Source organism: Hyperolius riggenbachi, chromosome 5 (genome assembly GCF_040937935.1).
Source record: "Hyperolius riggenbachi isolate aHypRig1 chromosome 5, aHypRig1.pri, whole genome shotgun sequence".
Classification (NCBI taxonomy): Eukaryota; Metazoa; Chordata; class Amphibia; order Anura; family Hyperoliidae; genus Hyperolius; species Hyperolius riggenbachi.
In genome coordinates, this window is record NC_090650.1 from 387,052,297 (window position 1) to 387,070,812 (window position 18,516).

The 18,516-nt window shown below is 44.1% G+C and overlaps 1 protein-coding gene across 1 annotated transcript in view; it reads right to left on the reverse strand.

Moving 5' to 3' along the window:
• Positions 1 to 18,516, reverse strand: part of NIPAL2 (NIPA like domain containing 2) — a 113,744-nt gene that overhangs the window by 25,615 nt on the left and 69,613 nt on the right. Inside the window, 3 exon segments of the mRNA XM_068238394.1 lie at positions 2,664 to 2,709; positions 2,711 to 2,761; positions 17,856 to 17,977. Of these exon segments, the coding sequence (XP_068094495.1) occupies positions 2,664 to 2,709; positions 2,711 to 2,761; positions 17,856 to 17,977 (219 nt within the window).

Genomic DNA, 18,516 nt, shown 5'->3' on the forward strand with positions numbered 1-18,516 from the left:
CAAAAAACCCCACATTGGCCTCAATTCATAAAGCATTTCCGCATGCAGAAATGCTGAAAACGGCTCACTTTACCGACCACACAGCAAAATCTGTATTCATAAAGGCTTTTTCCGCATGAAAAGCCGACATTCGCGAGCAGAGTGATAAACCACCGCCTTGCGCGGTGATTATCTTACCAAAAGTAACAAATGTCAATTCATAAAGATTAGAGGTAGCGGTATGCAGACGGGTATTACCGCTACCTCTGATGTGGCGAGAAGTGTGCGGAATACATTGCAGTGAATGGGACAGACCTCCCAAGCAGCTGCAGAGAGAACACCGCACGGAGGGACTCGGCCAGCTTCTCTTGTTTCCGCATGCGTACGACAGCCTAACGCTAGCCTACAGCGGAATATCTCCGCACGCCTATCACAACTAGAAACATTTTTATGAATGACCACCCAGAAGGCTGAAATACCGACAGCGGTGTTTCCCCACTCGAGTTTACCTTACCGACAGCACTGTTATGAATCGAGGTTATTGTGTTTTTAACATATACATTTTTTAGATTGGATCCAATACAGATGTTTGACACCAAGAGCGCACGCAGCATCAGAGGGCCGCACCGGGGGACATGATCGCCGAGGGGCAGGAAGCGACAAAGGAGGAAGAAAAGGAGATCGCCGCGAAGAAGGGAATACCCTCACAGGGAAGCTGTGAGGTGCCAGCGAGGGGTCCCACACACTAGCAACGCTGGTGAGTAATTGTAATAACTGGACGAGCTCGACTCCTCTTTCCCAAGCTATCTTTTTCTTTTAAGCACGAGTCAGGCACGACGAATCTTTAACCACTTAAGGACCACAGGCTTACACCCCCTAGCGTCCAGGCTATTGTTTTACGAATAAGTGCTCTGCAGCTTTAATGGCTCGCTGCAGAGCCACACAACCGAGCACACAAATGAATCCCACCCCCCTTTTCTGCCCACCAACATAGAATTCTGTTGGTGGACTCTGATCGCTGCTGCGATGTTTGTTTATTTGTTTGTTTTTTTAAATACATTTCACTATTTTTTTACATTTATTTTTAATACTCCCTCCTTCCCCCCCATCAGCCAATCAGGGCTATCTCTCCCCATAGGCATCAGCCTATGAAAGGGGATCGTGATCGAAGCCTCTCTAGCGGACAGCCGTGTGACAGTGGTAATGACATGCCTGACTTGTCCAGCTAAAACTTGCTGAAATCGGTATTGACGAATCAGGCTTGTCCATGCTGCCAGGGAGATTTATAGCTGCTCTGTGCCACTGGCTCCACTTTTTTTGTTTCTGCGGGCTTCTCTAGCACTAATGGATGCCTGTCAGTATACTGTAGGTAGCGATCTGAGCTACTCACAGTGTGCCAACCTGCATCCATCAGTCCCAGGGAAGCCCACATGGAGCCGGCGGGGCAGAGCAGCATGGTGACGTCCTCCCTTCCTTCTTCCTTGCCAATCCCCCTTCCCTTCCTTCATGCTGATCTCACTCACTTCCAATCCTTCCTCCATGCTGATCCCTCCTCCCTTCCAATTCTTGCCCCTTCCCTTTCCTCCAATCCCCCCCCCCTCCCTGCCGAGCCCTGGGCGGCGCTGTGAGTTGACCAAAGGGGGTATTACTAACTGAGGCTCTCACCAGAGTTGATCGACCATTCTCCTCCGCTGTACAGCTCCGGGCTACTGTTTACTGTACCGGGGATGCGGCTTGATGACATCATCAAGTCGCATCCCCGGTACGGTGAGCAGTAGCCCGGAGCACTGGAGGATAATGGGTGATTGCTGGAGAGAGCCTTGGTATGAATGCCCCTCAAAGCGCTGCCTGGGATCGGATCGGGAGGGAGAGAGCTGGCTTACCTATACTATGGAACCTATAGCTGGCTTACCTATACTATGGAACCTATAGCTGTCTTACCTATACTATGGAACCTATAGCTCCCTTACCTATACTGTGGACACTCAGAAACTATAGCTGGCTTACCTTTACAGGGGCACCTATAGCTGATTCACCTATACTCGGGCTTATACTCACCATTGCCGTGCTGACCTCTCATCGTGTACCTCTGATAGCTTACCCAGTGTCCTCTTCCATGTCCCTCGGCGGATTTGCTTCTCCCTGGGCGATGACATGTTCCCAGGCGATCATTGGCGACGATCGCCTGGGCGATGACATGTTCCCAGGGTCTCACAGCACCATCAACATCCACCGGCTAACTAAATTTTTTTTTGGGGAGGGGGGGGGGGGGGTTGAATTCAATACAATAACCTGTATTGAATTCAATATTAAAAAAAAGTAAGTACAAAAAAAAATGCTTGAAAATTATATGAAATTAATTGAACTACTTTTTGCACAGAAATCCAGGGGAAATTGAACGCCAGGGAGGTTAATGCTATTGTTTGAAACAGATTTGCATGAATAAATCAAACAATCTGCTGTATCTCGAGTGTTGTGCAATCGTGCACTATGGGTAGAAACTGCAGCGAGCTGAGAAAGAACATGTCCCCTTCACATCTTCCAAACCGTTTCAAACCAATCCCGAAAAAACAAACAGCGCAGCAGATGTCTTCCAATAAATGTTTGATTTAAACAAATGCTAATGAAAAGAGAGAAGAAAATGACAAGCAGGCCTTGATAGCATCAGAAGACAATGTACTTACCCAACAATGCTACCAGAAGTAGCAAAACCACAATGTGATTCACCCCCCCTCCTCTTGTAGAAATACAGCAAAAGGCAGAAAGTGATGATTTCAAGGGCCTGAAAAAACAAAGAAAAAAAATAAAAATATTCAACTGACTGTACTGAGGGTCAAAACCTAACTGGTCAGGCTGGACATAAAGGGAGACTTTCTTTTTATTTTACTCGATACCAGAGGTATTATTATTAAAGCAAAGTCCCCCGGTATCCGGAACTCAGGCAACCCGAAGTCTCAACTAACCAGCATGCCAGCATGAGGGGGATAATGGGGACAGTGCTTTAAGGCGTTTGCAGGGCAGAACATATTTACCAAGCCTCAAGGCAACATCTTCCTACCCACCCTGCAGCTTCCTTCAGGCTTCCGGTGTCAAAAACACAGCTCTCGGCGTGTCACGTGACCCAATGCCGTATTATTGCACAGAAATGGGCCAGACAAGGCGTTTTGTGGTGCGTTCCCCGCTTCCTCAGGTCACTAGTACCCATAAAAGTGCCATGCAGCTGTTTGTGATCAGACTACAGTGTTCTAGTCTGATCCCCCAACAACCAGACACTTTTTGGGGTACTATTGACCTCAGGAATTGGGGGAAGGTATACAAAACGTGTTTTTATTTATTTTATTATTTTTGGGTGCTTCCACCTGTCATTCGAAATCTACACAAAACTCTCTATGGCTAGACAAGCAGAGCATAGGGTGTTGGCTAACTAGAGTTACTTTGTAGCACCGCATAAACACATCAGCACCAGGACTTTCAGGGAGGACACGGGTTGCAGCAAGGCTCAGGCAAAACGGAAGCGGTAGCTTGAGGTCTCACCCCATAGCAGGGGCCTCCCTGTCTGTTACTTGTATGGTCACTGCTGCCTCCCCATCACTTACACACAGAACACAGTTCATCGACAACATGAACATAGGGAAGACTGGTGCAGTGACCACAGAGCACACTTCAGACGTGGAAGTGAGGTCATTGTTCAATTCTTATATTCACTTGAAGTGTGCCGCATGGTTACTGGGCACTGTTCACCTCTCTTTGGGTTGCCGCTGATCTGCAGATGTGTGAGTGTTGAGGATGGGGAGGCAGCAGGAAGATACATACCCCGACACCAATGCCCTATATGGGGGGGGGGGGGGGCGGAGGACCTTTGGCAACCTATACTGGGGTGAATATCTATACTGGGTGGGTAGACCTCGGCTACCTTTACTGGGGTGCCACCTTGGCTACCTATACTTGGGGACACTGACTACCTAAACTGGGGTGGTTCACCTTTGGGCTGCCTACCTATACCAGATGGGTTACCTATATATTTTTTATTTGCATTTTTTTTTGGGGGGGGGGGGGGGGGGGCACCATTGTCTAGGAAAAGGGGCCCATGACTGGAAGGGGGGGGGGGGGTCATGAATGATGTGCACTTGCAAGGGCACAAACACCTTAGGAGCACCCCTGGAGGGACAGCTCTGGTCAAGAGAAAGCAACAAGATGGAACAACACTGTAGTGAACATTGGAACATTTAATTAAAGCAAGCTAAACACTATGCCAATGCATCCAACTTTGTTACTAAACTTCAATCATGTTTATGATATTAATCTTGTAATCTGCTCTATTTTAACTCAAAGTAGCTAGTTCCCAAATATCCAGTAATCTGGCATACACAGATACATCCCAGGCTGAAAATAAACAATACGCATTCCACTTTTATACATGAGATGGGCTTGGTTGACATCCAGTACTTAGAAATAGAACTCTGTGTCTTATGATCGGGTGTCCCCCCACAAGGGTCGTGTTGTTTTTCAGCATACCTCAGATGTTTCACACTGGCCCTGAGGCATGCTGATGATCTGACACTTCACTAATGAACTCCCTAGATATTTACATGGCCTATTTGTGGACCAAAAGCTTTGCTGTTCATCGATTCCACTGATCCCCAGTCATTCCACAAAGCTGTGCCATCTAATGATCTCACAGAGCGCAGGGTTGGCCAATGCTGATATGTCACGCTTTGGGGGCATACAAGAGGAAAAATGTAAATAAAATTAACAAAATGCTCTTCTCTATTTGTCAATCTCCAGAAATAACGTTTTCAATGTTTCTGTTGTGGATAAAAAAAATAACTCCCATTCCAAACTAAACCGTTCTGCAGTATATACTGTATATAGCTGAGCTGTTTTATTGTTAGAACTGTGTAGGGTTTCCCAAGCCTTGACCTCACTCAAGTCCCATCAAGGGTGCCCGGTGGTATAGCTGAGGAGCTCTGGGACACAGTGTGAGTTTTTACTATGGAGGCCTAATTGTGAAGTTCTCTACATTCTCTAGATTTACTTCTTACCTTGTTACACTTCACGGCTTTCTGTATGTCATTCCCCATCATTATTTCAAACCTCACAAGCCTGCTTTTTTGGTAGCCACTCTCCATCCTGTTTTCCCAATTTCTAATCGTGAATCACTTCCAATTCAACCATGGTAGCTATCATATCTATTTAAGTGCTGGAGTGAGGTCACTTGTGGCCTTGGTTAAATTTTGCGCCATTTAACGGATACCCGAACTGACATGTGACATGATGAGATAGACATGTGTATGTACAGTGCCTAGCACCACAAATAACTAATGCTGTGTGTTATAATTTAAGTAGGCCTCAGTTACTTGGCCTGAGTTTTATGTAAAAGGCTTGTCCGCAGTGTATGCCTTTAAAATAAATAGAGGTTTTGTGATGCAGGCAGAGGCATCTCAGGGTCTGCGTGTAGCAGAGGATACACACAGATACTGAGAACATGTTCCTAAGAGAAGGCCACAGGCCTACTTTGACCTCAACACGTACACCACAGGAACAGTAAACATAGGCCTTGTTTTCTAAATACCAAATTCTTGTAAGTATGTCAAAGGCCTCATTACATATTAATCGAGTAGGTGGGTATTATGACCCCACGAGGGGGCTCAACCAATAGTCTGATCTAGGGGATGGCGACGATGATGTCATATTTAACTCTTTCCTAGTCGGTATTAAAGAAGCAGACGAGCTGGAAGACGTCTCTGATTCCTGCTCTGCTTCTTACTTTCACACTAGCTCTCAATGCTGACTGGAACCTCTAAGTATTTTCATTCTATATGTAATCTGATATAATGTATGCTGTACATAGGTAGTCTAGTGTAACGTAGTTTAGAAAGAAGGTACCTGATTGACTTCAGCAGGAAGTTTAATCAAGAAGCTTGTAACGCAACATGAAGATTGGTGTGGCTAGGATATGATGAACTCTATCTATCTGTATTTCTGTTTCCTGAATAAATAACATGCATATTGAAGGAGCCTGAGAAAGTCTATCTCCTGCTGGCTGTGATGAGTCGTGTGTGCAACTCTTGCTGATGAGTTGCTGGTGCCGGAAAAAGGTGATTAGAACAGTTTATAACACTGTGTTCCTTTTTTCTTTCTCTGCCTGAAAGGGTTAAATATCAGGTACACAAGTGGCTCACTCAGTCCTGACTCAGACAGGAAGTGACTACAGTGTGACCCTCACTGATAAGAAATTCCCCTTTTTTTACCTCTTTCTTGCTCTCAGAAGCAATTTTCTGCTAGGAAAATGTTTTATAGTTGGAATTTCTTATCAGTGAGGGTCACACTGTAGTCACTTCCTGTCTGAGTCAGCCACTTACATACCTGATATTTAACTCTTTCAGGCAGACAAAGAAAAAAAAGGAACATAGCATAGTTATTTGTGTGCTAGGCACTGTACATACAGTACACATGTCTATCTCATCAAGTCGCATGTCAGTTCAGGTATCCTTTCATTCCTAAGTGCCATTTATTACAAAGTGCTTTACAACTTACCAAGAATTTACCAAGAATTCACCCAGGAATTCAAACAGGATTCAACAGCCACAGGACTCTGCTGGAAACAACTACTCTGCATCCAGAACTGCCTCCAATGCTGTTGCTAAATGTGCCACTGCTGGATATATGTTGCACTGCCAAGTAGAATCTACTTTTTTTTTTACACAGGTTTGCTTGCACTACCTGCATACTCAAACTGTTTAGTGGTTGGAAATTTCCTGGTTATAATCAGACACACTTACCATGTGTACTGCACTTTTTCTTATGTTCTGCCTGTCTGCTAGCATCTTCAAGTTGCATTGCTACATGCATCCTCCCAGTGTACCACACTCCATATTCATTTCACCTGCTCTGCTTTGCTCACCTTGCTTAGCTTCTCATGAACTGTTAGCTCTCCTGAAATCTCTCTCCCCCCAGCAGCTCAAAAACCTCACAAACATTTAAATCCTATTCACATTTGCTTACTTTCTCCCTCCTGCTCTTACTTGCAGCTGGTGATATATCACCTAATCCTGGGCCACAGCCTGCTGCCAGACAAGTATCCCCTGCTCCACCCAGAAACACATGCTCCACCTACCCTGCGGTCTCTGGAATGCCAGATCCATCCTCAATAAACTTACAGTGGTCCACGACCTCTTCCTCTCCAAATCCCCCACCATCCTTGCACTCACTGAGACATGGCTCACCCCCTCTGACTCTGCCGCAGACGCTGCCCTCTCCTGCGGTGGGCTTCACCTCAGTCACACCCCCAGACCAGACAACAGGACTAGGGGAGGGGTAGGTCTGCTCCTCTCTCCATCCTGCACCTTCCATGTCCTCACCCCACCTACCTCCCTACAATTCACATCATTCGAGGTCCACAATATCCGCCTCTACAATCCCCTCCCAGCCATTGTTGCGGTCTTATACCGCCCTCCATCAAGCCCCACACCACAATTTCTCTTTAACCTTGCCTCCTGGCTCCCACACATCCTCTCCTCTGACCTCCCCACCATCATCCTCGGGGATTTCAATATTCCCATCGATGAACCCAACGACTGTCACGACCCGGCTACTCACCATACCCAACTCACTTGGTCTAGTACAACACACCAACACCACCACCCACGCTGCAGGTCACACTCTCGACCTTAGTCACTAAATCCACCACCATTACAGACCTTGACATCGCACCCTTCCCACCGTCAGACCATCACCTTCTCACCTTCAACCTCCTCAGAGAAGGAACCTCCAAAATACCTGCCCACCCACCTGGTCGATGGCGAGACATACGCAAGCTCAACCCTAGTGTCCTTGCTGACCCCCTCCATGCCCTCTCCTCCACTCTCCCCACCCTAACCTGTTCTAATCTTGCTGCAGCTCAGTATTGCCAAACTCTCTCATCAGCCCTAGAGAAAGCTGTTCCCCCAATATTCTGCCGCAACCGCCCCCCTAACCACCAGCCCTGGTGCACTAACCATACTCGCAATCTGGATTTCGGCCTGCCCACTCAACCAAAACAGTTCTCACCAAAGTGGTCAATGACCTTGCCTTAGCTGAAGCTGAAAGTAAATACTCCATTCTCCTCCTCGACCTTTCAGCAGCTTTTGACACAGTAGATCATCCCCTAATCCACTATCATGGACAAGGTCTTCTCCTGCCTATCAGCCATCTCCTCCTGCATGTCCGCTAGGTTCCTGAAACTAAAACTAGACAAAATGGAATTTATGATCTTCCCACCCGGCCATCCCTGAACCTCCCAGATGTGTATGTCACTGTTAACCACACTACCATTCGCCCTACCTCTCAAGCCCGCTGTCTGGGTGTCACCCTGGTCTGCACACTTTCCTTCACTCCCCCCATCCAAAACCTCACAAAGTCCTGCAACTTCCACCTTCGGAACATCTGCAAGATCCGCCCTTTCCGGACCTCTGCCACCACCAAACTCCTTATCCATGCCCTCATAATTTCCCGCCTTGACTACTGCAATGCCTTCTGTCTGGTCTCCCTATGACCCGAATAGCCCCGCTGCAGTCCATCATGAATGCAGCAGCCAGAATTATCCACTCCTCCCATCGCTCCTCCACGGCGGCTCCCCTCCGTGAATCCCTCCACTGGCTTCCTATCCAGTCTAGAATCAGATTCAAGATACTGTGTCTGACCTACAAATCTGTCCACAAAACCTACCCAGCCTACATTTCCGATATTACTCAGAGGTACACACCTAGCCGCTCACTCCGCTCCTCCAATGAACTTCGCCTGACCACCCCCGCATCACTCAGTCCCATGCATGCCTCCAGGACTTCTCAAGAGCTGCTCCAACACTATGGAACTCCCTACCTCCACCCATTAGGGCAGCCCCCTCCTTCAACATCTTTAAGAAAGCCCTCAAAACTCACCTTTTCACTCTGGCCTACCACCCCTCACAGGTGCTCTAAACCCGCTGCTGCACTCTGGTCCCCTACCTTTCATGTCCTTACCTCTCCCTCTAGAATGTAAGCCTTTGGGCGGGGTCCTCCTCCTTTTGTGTCCTACCTGATCATGCACCTCCATTACTGTGCACCCATGCTATGCATCTGAGTGAACCTAACTTGCCTAATCTCCATGCTCCCATCCAGTGACTGAATAAGCATTACCTTGTACTGATACTGTGCGATCTGGTTTTTCTTTTATTCCTGTATTGTCGTATTGCTGTATGTCACCCCTAAATATTGTCTGTAACCTAAACTAATGTCCAGTGCTGCGTAATATGTTGGCGCTTTATAAAGACAATAAATAAATACCTCATTCCCCAAATTTACATCATACTTGTTACACCTCATGCCTTGCTGTACTTCATGTCACATCCTTCTTGGTAATTCATATCCCATTCCCGATTTACTTCATACCCTGTTTTACCTCACGCCTTCTGTACATCATACCACATCATTCTTGGTACTTCATACCTCATAATACAAAATAATAATCACAAAACAACATTTATGCAAAAAGTATCAATTGATTTCTGTGTAAATCACCTGAAACAATACAGTGATGTCCCCTCTAAAAGCTTATACAACAGACCTGTGATGGAAAAAGAGGTACGTTTTGTAAGTTTTTAGAGGGGACAGCACTGTATTGTTTCAGGTAATTTACTCAGAAATACATTGTTGCAACTTTTTGCATAAATGGTCTTTTGTGATTATTAGAATCAGAACCAATTTGTTCAAGTTATGTAGTGTCGTGCAATAGCACAAATGGATTCTGATTATATTATACCTCATACCGGTAATACCTCCTTCCCCCAGTTTACTTCATAATTTGTTAAACCTCACACCTTGCTGTACATACCTTGTTACACCTGAAGCCTTGCTGTATTTCATGTCACATCCTTCTTGGTACTTCATACCTCATACCTTGTTACACCTGAAGCCTTGCTGTACTTCATGTCACATCCTTCTTGGTACTTCATACCTCATACCTTGTTACACCTGAAGCCTTGCTGTACTTCATGTCACATCCTTCTTGGTACTTCATACCTCATACCTTGTTACACCTGAAGCCTTGCTGTACTTCATGTCACATCCTTCTTGGTACTTCATACCTCATACCTTGTTACACCTGAAGCCTTGCTGTACTTCATGTCACATCCTTCTTGGTACTTCATACCTCATACCTTGTTACACCTGAAGCCTTGCTGTACTTCATGTCACATCCTTCTTGGTACTTCATACCTCATACCTTGTTACACCTGAAGCCTTGCTGTACTTCATGTCACATCCTTCTTGGTACTTCATACCTCATACCTTGTTACACCTGAAGCCTTGCTGTACTTCATGTCACATCCTTCTTGGTACTTCATACCTCATACCTTGTTACACCTGAAGCCTTGCTGTACTTCATGTCACATCCTTCTTGGTACTTCATACCTCATACCTTGTTACACCTGAAGCCTTGCTGTACTTCATGTCACATCCTTCTTGGTACTTCATACCTCATACCTTGTTACACCTGAAGCCTTGCTGTACTTCATGTCACATCCTTCTTGGTACTTCATACCTCATACCTTGTTACACCTGAAGCCTTGCTGTACTTCATGTCACATCCTTCTTGGTACTTCATTCCTTATACCTTGTTATACTTCATGCCTTGCTGTACTTCAGGTCACATCCTTCTTGGTACTTCATACTTCATACCTCATACCTTGTTATACCTCATGCCTTGCTGTACTTCACACCACATTCTTGGTACTTCTCACCCAAGCGCTGTTAAAACAGTGCAGGAGATTTGGGCGCACCCAGCGCCACTATAGGCCGTAATAGGAATTACGGCTATATCGGCACACACACACAGTGAGTAACTTCGGTGCCGTCAAAAGACGGAGCTTAAGTTTCTTTTAAAACACTAATTCGGCCACCAGCAATAGCTGGCAGACGAATTACATCATTCCCTACCATCCACGTCAACCTGGAGTGGGAGTAGTAATGAATGTTGCTGGGTCTTGTGCAGGAGCAGGGTAAGCCGTATATCGGCTGTATCCTGCGCCCAAGTCTCCCGCCGGCGTATTCATAGGTACTCCTTCAGACCTCATTATACATCATTCTCCCAATTTACTTCATACCTTTTTACACTTCACGCCTTGCTGTACTTCATTATACCACATCATTCTTGGTACTTCATACCTCATTATACCTCATTCTGACATTCTTCACACCACATCCTTCTTTGCACTTCACACCTAGTCATACCTCATTCCTCACTGCACTTCATACTACATCCTTCTCTGGCATATTTAGATCTGACAGATTCCTATTAACAAAAATGGTGGATGATCTAACCCACCACAGTCCACACACTATTCATTCTACTTAGTTTTACTCTATTATTCCACGATTAATAAAAACAATATTCCATTTCTGGAAGGTTAGGACTGCTCGTCCCAGCGCGCCGCACAGAATTTAAATTCTGGCACAAAAAAATCAAATCCAGATTTGCAGCTCATATTAAAAATGTCCACGTAAGCACACAATTACCAATAAAATTTATCTAGCTTATCACTTTGTTCAACATCTTTTATTATTACACTCAGACCTTCATAAAGCCGTTTCTTAGACGGCCTGGCATGGAACCGAGTGGCATTCATCCAGTCCATTAAATTTCCACGCAAACTTTGAAGCAATCAGACTGTGATCCATAATCTAATGAATCTCTAATGGTGGGGTGGTATCCAAAACACAATTTTCATGGCACACTCGTCTTAGTACAGGGAAGGAATACCAAACACATGTTCGAACTAGTGCTGATAAACAAAGCCTAGATTTTAGAAATGGAATGCCTGGCAGTTGTGGTGAAGCCATTCTAGGACATAAGATGCCCACTGTCAATACTTGGCATAACAAAAGCATTCGATAACACTGTGTAGAAGACACTGAATGGCAGGATTTGCACACCAATGCAGGTGGAATAAAGCAGTAGACACTAGAGGTTCCACATTCTTTTATTACTTTTGCTTATAAGTAAAGGTGAAGACCTTGAATAAAAATGCATGAACTTTACTGATTTTTCACCTTCCTCTGGATCAACAGGGATATGTGAGGGAGTAAGCCAGTGTTGTGCCTTATTTTCTGGATGAACTCAATGGATTCATGTCTTTTTTCATCCCAAATGACTCCGTAACTCACGTCACCTGCGTTTCAGCAACGGAATCGGCTCTTCCATAAGCTGGCTTACTTCTTTCTCGCACTGCCACAGTTGGCATGCTTCTCATCCACAGCACTCCAGCGCATGTCCACGGTCGGGTAGGCGTGCATGCATCGCCACATGCCCATCTTATTCTCTCCAGTGACGCTATTAGTGCTACAAAGCCGGAGGGCATGTAGTACTCCGAGGGCCCTGCTGACCCATAGGATTTGTCATTGCCCCAATAAGGGTCTACCCCGTCCAATGCTTTAACACCCATGATAACGTCAGTTGCTGAGTGCTAGCGGTTAGGGTGTGAATTTGGATTGCTCTTGCATTACCACTTGACCATGTTTTGGATTGCCACTTGTAATGACCTCTGCTTGTTCTATGTCAGTGATCTGCAAATTTAGCTCTCCAGCTGTTAAGGAACTACAAGTCCCACAATGCATTGCAGGAGTCTGACAGCCACAGTCATGATTCATAAAGGCAAATGCATTGTGGGACTTGTAGTTCCTTAACAGCTGGAGACCCTTACTGCTACTGCCAATAGAGCGCGCCCTAGTGGCTGCTGCTCTGCTCTGGCGCTTTGAGTCCGCACGGAGAAAAGCGCAATATAAATGTTATTTGTCTTGTCTTGGAGAGCCAAGTTTGCAGATCACGTTTCCATGTCTCTGGGCTCTCTCTTGCTCTGTGGATTTGTACTGTGCTTTCCTCCACTATTTCCTGTTGCCGACTGACTATCCTCACCAGCCCTTCTAAAGAAGACCCAGGAATCTAGGAAGAGGAGGGGCCTGGCATTTGTGGACCCCCTCTGTTTTGAGTGGAACTCCTGTTAAAGGACCACTATGGGAGAAATTGTGCTTCTTATACACATGTATTTCAATTTTACTATTTTTTGCAAAAGCAAAAATGTACCATAAATTAGTCTTCTATGTTGCTGTTTACAGTAAGCAGTAAAAATGACAGATTTTGGACTAGCCCATCCCCTCATGGGAGATTCTCAGTGTTTCCATTATTCTTTACAAAAGCACTCCCTGCAAAAGAATCTATACAAAGATGCCGCCTAGCCTTCCTACGTGCCTGCACACTATTCTGGCAGGTGAACTAAGCAACTTCCATTCATGAAGTGCTTTTGAAAATAAAGAAATCCCTGAATAACTGACAAGGAGTTGGTCTAGTCCAAATTCTGTCAGATTGTCAACTGCCCACTGTAAGTGACTGCAATATAGGAAAAAATAAATACATTTATAGTGCATTTTACTCTGGAACAAAGTGTACATTTTATACACATGCATTTTAAATGGTACAATTTTTCACAATAGCGGTCCTTTAATGTATTTCCAGGAATGAGAAAGAAGAAAGAGCAATCAATGGAGCCTTGAAGGCTGTATACAGCCTATATAATCACTATTGTATCATTAGTGGTACTGTGTGGAAGGTAAGCAAAGCACTCTAGAAAGAAAAACACAGAGACAACGGGAGCCCAGATGGTGCGGTACGTCACAAAGTATATCAAAATGAAAGTCAGGCTAAATGAATACTCACAAGGGGAGGTTGCATATGGAACAACAAACCACTGGAAGCAGGTGGAGATGCACAAACCCGACTCCACTCAGGTACCCAGAGAGGGTGGTGATGCTCGCACTCTTGAAAAACAGCAGCGAGGTCCTGACATGCGGCATGTGGCATTCAGGGGCGCTCTGCACCTGCTTTTTGAAACCCTTTGGCACTTGTTTTGGCCTGAGGATGTGGCCAGAGACCCACAAAATGTGTTGCTGTGCTTACTAAAAATTAATTATACATACACACATATATATATATATATATATATATATATATATATATATTTGTATATTTTTTTTGTCGTTATTGAGGTAAGCCACCTCACCCCTTTTGTTTTTATACACTCCCTGGCGCCTCTTACCCCCTTTGAATCATTATTTGGTACTTTTAATGCTTTTGTTTTTTGGCTTTGTGATAGGACATGCAAATGCCAGTCAGTGCTTCGAGCTTTGCTGGTAAATGATAAACATACGGGAACAGATTTAATAACCAATGCTTGGCGATTATGTAGATCATTTTATTCTTTTTGTGCATCACTTTCCTACTGTTTACAGATAAGGTAAACATGCAGAACAGATGGTTATGGAATGTAGCACATCATTAAACTAGGAATGGCTCTAATTGTGGCAGTAAAAATGAATTTACAAGACGTGCAGCGTTGATATTCTGCCGTCTGCCGCGGTAATTGGAAGTCTGTGACGTCCTCCGCTCCTCTGTGCTGTCAGAGTCTCGCAGTCCCAGAGTTTCTTCTGTTTATGCGCTGACATTTCACTTCTGTTTATGCGCTGCCATGTTTATGTGAGGAGAAATCAATACGCACATTGTCACAAGGAGGAGAGCACATTACCTGCGCAGTGAAGACCAGCCAAGTGGTGCGCTAATTGATGCCAGTCAGCTGTCAGTGTGCGGAATATTAATGAAACATTCCTAATGTTCAGGTATTGTTCTGGCCACGCCAAGCCAATCATTGGAGAAAGTGCAAATATCTCCAACACAATTAGGAAAGTAGTAATATAACTTTTCTGAGGGAGACTAGACTCTCTGGCAAACGATATAGGTTCAACATGATACAAATATTTCCATATATGGGGTAAAGTGTGCTACATTTCCTATATGGGGTAATGTGAGCTGCATTTCAGATGTGGTTCAGGCATCATTCACACTATGTGCACATTTTGGCAATGTGTTCAGTGTCCGATATGCAAGAACATCAGAAGTGTCTAGGCTCCACAATCTGATATTCTTACAAATGCGCTGCACAGCAGTGTATTGTGATAACGCAATGCTTTACGCATTTTTATGGCAAAACGCAGTTCTGACCCATTCACTGTCAATAAATGGGATCAGCAGTGTTACGGATGGCAACGCATGTCACATGCGTTGCCATCCGTAACACTGCTGTCACATATGTTGTGTTGCAAACATAATGCAATCCGCGTTGTGTCCTGCATTTTATTTTGCATGAGGCGTAATGTTTGCTGCATTTTATATGTGGGGTAATGTTTGCTGCATTTTATATGTGGAGTAAGGTTTGCTGCATTTTATATGTGGAGTAATGTTTGCTGCATTTTATATGTGGGGTAATGTTTGCTGCATTTTATAAGTGAGGTAATGTTGGCTGCCTTTCTTATGGGAGGTAATGTTGGCTGCCTTTCTTATGGGAGGTAATGTTGGCTGCCTGTCTTATGGGAGGTAATGTTTGCTGCCTGTCTTATGGGAGGTAATGTTTGCTGCCTTTCTTATGGGAGGTAATGTTTGCTGCATTTCTTATGGGAGGTAATGTTTGCTGCATTTCTTATGGGAGGTAATGTTTGCTGCATTTCTTATGGGAGGTAATGTTTGCTGCATTTCTTATGGGAGGTAATGTTTGCTGCATTTCTTATGGGAGGTAATGTTTGCTGCATTTCCTATGGGAGGTAATGTTTGCTGCATTTCCTATGGGAGGTAATGTTTGCTGCATTTCTTATGGGAGGTAATGTTTGCTGCATTTCTTATTGGAGGTAATGTTTGCTGCATTTCTTATGGGAGGTAATGTTTGCTGCATTTCTTATGGGAGGTAATGTTTGCTGCATTTTGTAGGTGGGGTATTTACTGCTTCAATAATTATTTAAGAGCCATAGTAGCTGCATTTGCTATTTTGGGATTCTTGTTTTGGGATTCTTGTTGCAGCACTTGCCATTTTGGGGGCTCATGATTACTAAATGGTAGTCTAATACATGAACCAAAAGAAACAAAAAGGAAAACGTATCTATATATATATATATATATATATATATATATATATATATATATATATATATATATATATATATATATATATATATATATATATATATATATATATATATATATATATATTTCTGGCAACTTAAGAAGATTTATTTTGCTAGTATTGAATGAAAAACTCATACACAGAAGAATGTGTTGCCAAAAACAATATTTTCCTGATCATTTCAAGCAACGGTAACAATTTAAGGACAGACTTGAGAAGAAGCTGGCAGCATTCTGCTGTGAGATCAAATTCGGGAAACAGTAGGTTTTGCGCACCACATTCAATACAACTATTATGCAATTGTTACTAATTACAGTCCTGGTTTATTTAATATTCTGACTCTCAATCCTGCTGAGATTCCGGGAAGACATGAGAGCAGTTGTCCTGGGATTTCAAGTAGACTACTAATGTTGGGAGACGTTTGTACACACAGTAGAACACAGGTATCGAACTCCAGTCCTTGAGGGCCGCAGCCATGCCAGTGTTTAGGATGGATTTAGGAGAAATGTCGGTGCTAGTCTTCTTTAATGGACCCAGCAGGTAACCTCATAGGGAAATCCAGCTAATGTGATTGGATGGACAGCTACCTTTGGAACAGCTAGGTTTGTAGTAAAGTACGCCCACACTATTCAGCCAATCACAACGCTTTGTGCTGTAAGAGGGTACGGTGATGTGGAGGACTGTTCCCTACGAGGTTTCCTGCTGGGTCCCCTAAAGTAGACTAGCACCGACATGTCATCTCCTGTACTTGATAAACTACGCCTTTCCTGGATCAGTCCCATCAACTCATTGGAGCTGTGCCAAAATGTGTAAAGTCCGTGGCTCTTGAGGACTGGAGTACTGCAATAGAATGTTGCTTGAAATGATCATCGGTGATCATTTTGGGCGACAAAAGACCAAACTCAGTATGTAGCCACCGTTTCACTTAACAATTTGACTTGTTTCCTGTATAAAGTTGTTTCTGTATTATAATTACTAGTCTGGCTGGTATCGGATTTTGGCCGATTGTTTTTTCATACTGGTGACTTGGCTTCCTCTCAACCAGTCTTTCAAATTCTTTTAGTGCAGTCTGTTTATGATGGATACAGGTGAAATACCGCTCCACTGTGCCTGGCAAGGCAGTGCTGGATCCAAAGCAGCCAAGCTCAATACGGACAAAAGTAGAAAATGATCCGCAACGTTGTCTTCACCAGATTCTTTATTTAGGACATATCCTCAGTACAGCCAAAAGACCTCATAGCTAACATGTTTCGGACCAGAGTCCTTAGTCGTAGCTATGACTAAGGACTCTGGTCCGAAACATGTTAGCTATGAGGTCTTTTGGCTGTACTGAGGATATGTCCTAAATAAAGAATCTGGTGAAGACAACGTTGCGGATCATTTTCTACTTTAGTCTGTTTATGATGCTTGGCTATCAGGCTTGTAAGTTTGCTGCTGACCTCAGACATTTCTGATCACATGACCTCTTATTTGGGCTCTCTTGCCCCTCTACAGGCTTTACTGATGTCTCGATCCAAACAAGAACTTATCTTTACAATACTTCTATATATTTAACTTATGGTCAGTGCAGGCTAAATGATAACTATGATGCTCCCAGGTAAGAGGGGTTTAACTTACCCATGCCGCAGCCTTAGCCGATACGCTCAACGTCACTCCTACGATTCCACCTTCAACCCGGTAGAAGGAAGCAAAGGAGTGGCTGGAAACACGAGTGGAGCATTTCGGCTAAGGCGGAAGCATGGGTAAGTTAACCCTCCCCTCTGCCGCGGGCAGCACCAATTTAAATTTCGATTATGAGAAGCTACGTACTCGTAGCTACTTGCAGTACACTATGTATTATAATAAATCATAAGAGACTTACCAAGTAAAGCAAGAACTGCCAGCTTACAACGTATCGCTCTACCTTCGTTGCCGTTACATCCTGAGATACGTTAGGAGAAAAGGTCACCAGAAGATATGTGCCTATGACCGCCAAAGTCCCACCTGGTAAAGTTAATGAGAATGTTAATGTGTCCAGAAAAGGGCCATCTGACATTCACAGTAGCTCTAAATTTGGGTACACACTATACAGCTTCCTGTCAAATCGACGGGATCGAACCGATTATTTCCGACATGTCCGATCGGCTCCCGATCGATAACAGGATGGATTTTAGGAAGGCAACATCAGAAAATCTATCCAGTTATCGATCAGGAGCAGTTTGAACATGTACATATGATGCAACTTCCTGTCAGATTACCCAGCGATCTGACGGGAAATAGCATCGTGGGTACTAGCATTATGCACCAAAATTATATTACTTGTCCTCGTCTATCTGTATATAAAACTGTTCAATATCTAGTAAAATGAAAACAAAATGTTAAATGTGAAAAAAAGTCAAACTTTTGTTAATCAGACACAACATATGAGAGATTATTTTGTTTTTTTTACGTTCTAAAAATGTATCATACAAACAGGGTACAAAAAAATAGGAATGAGGCCCAGAAGAAAAAGTGATTATTTTCATTTGACAATGGTTTTCAGT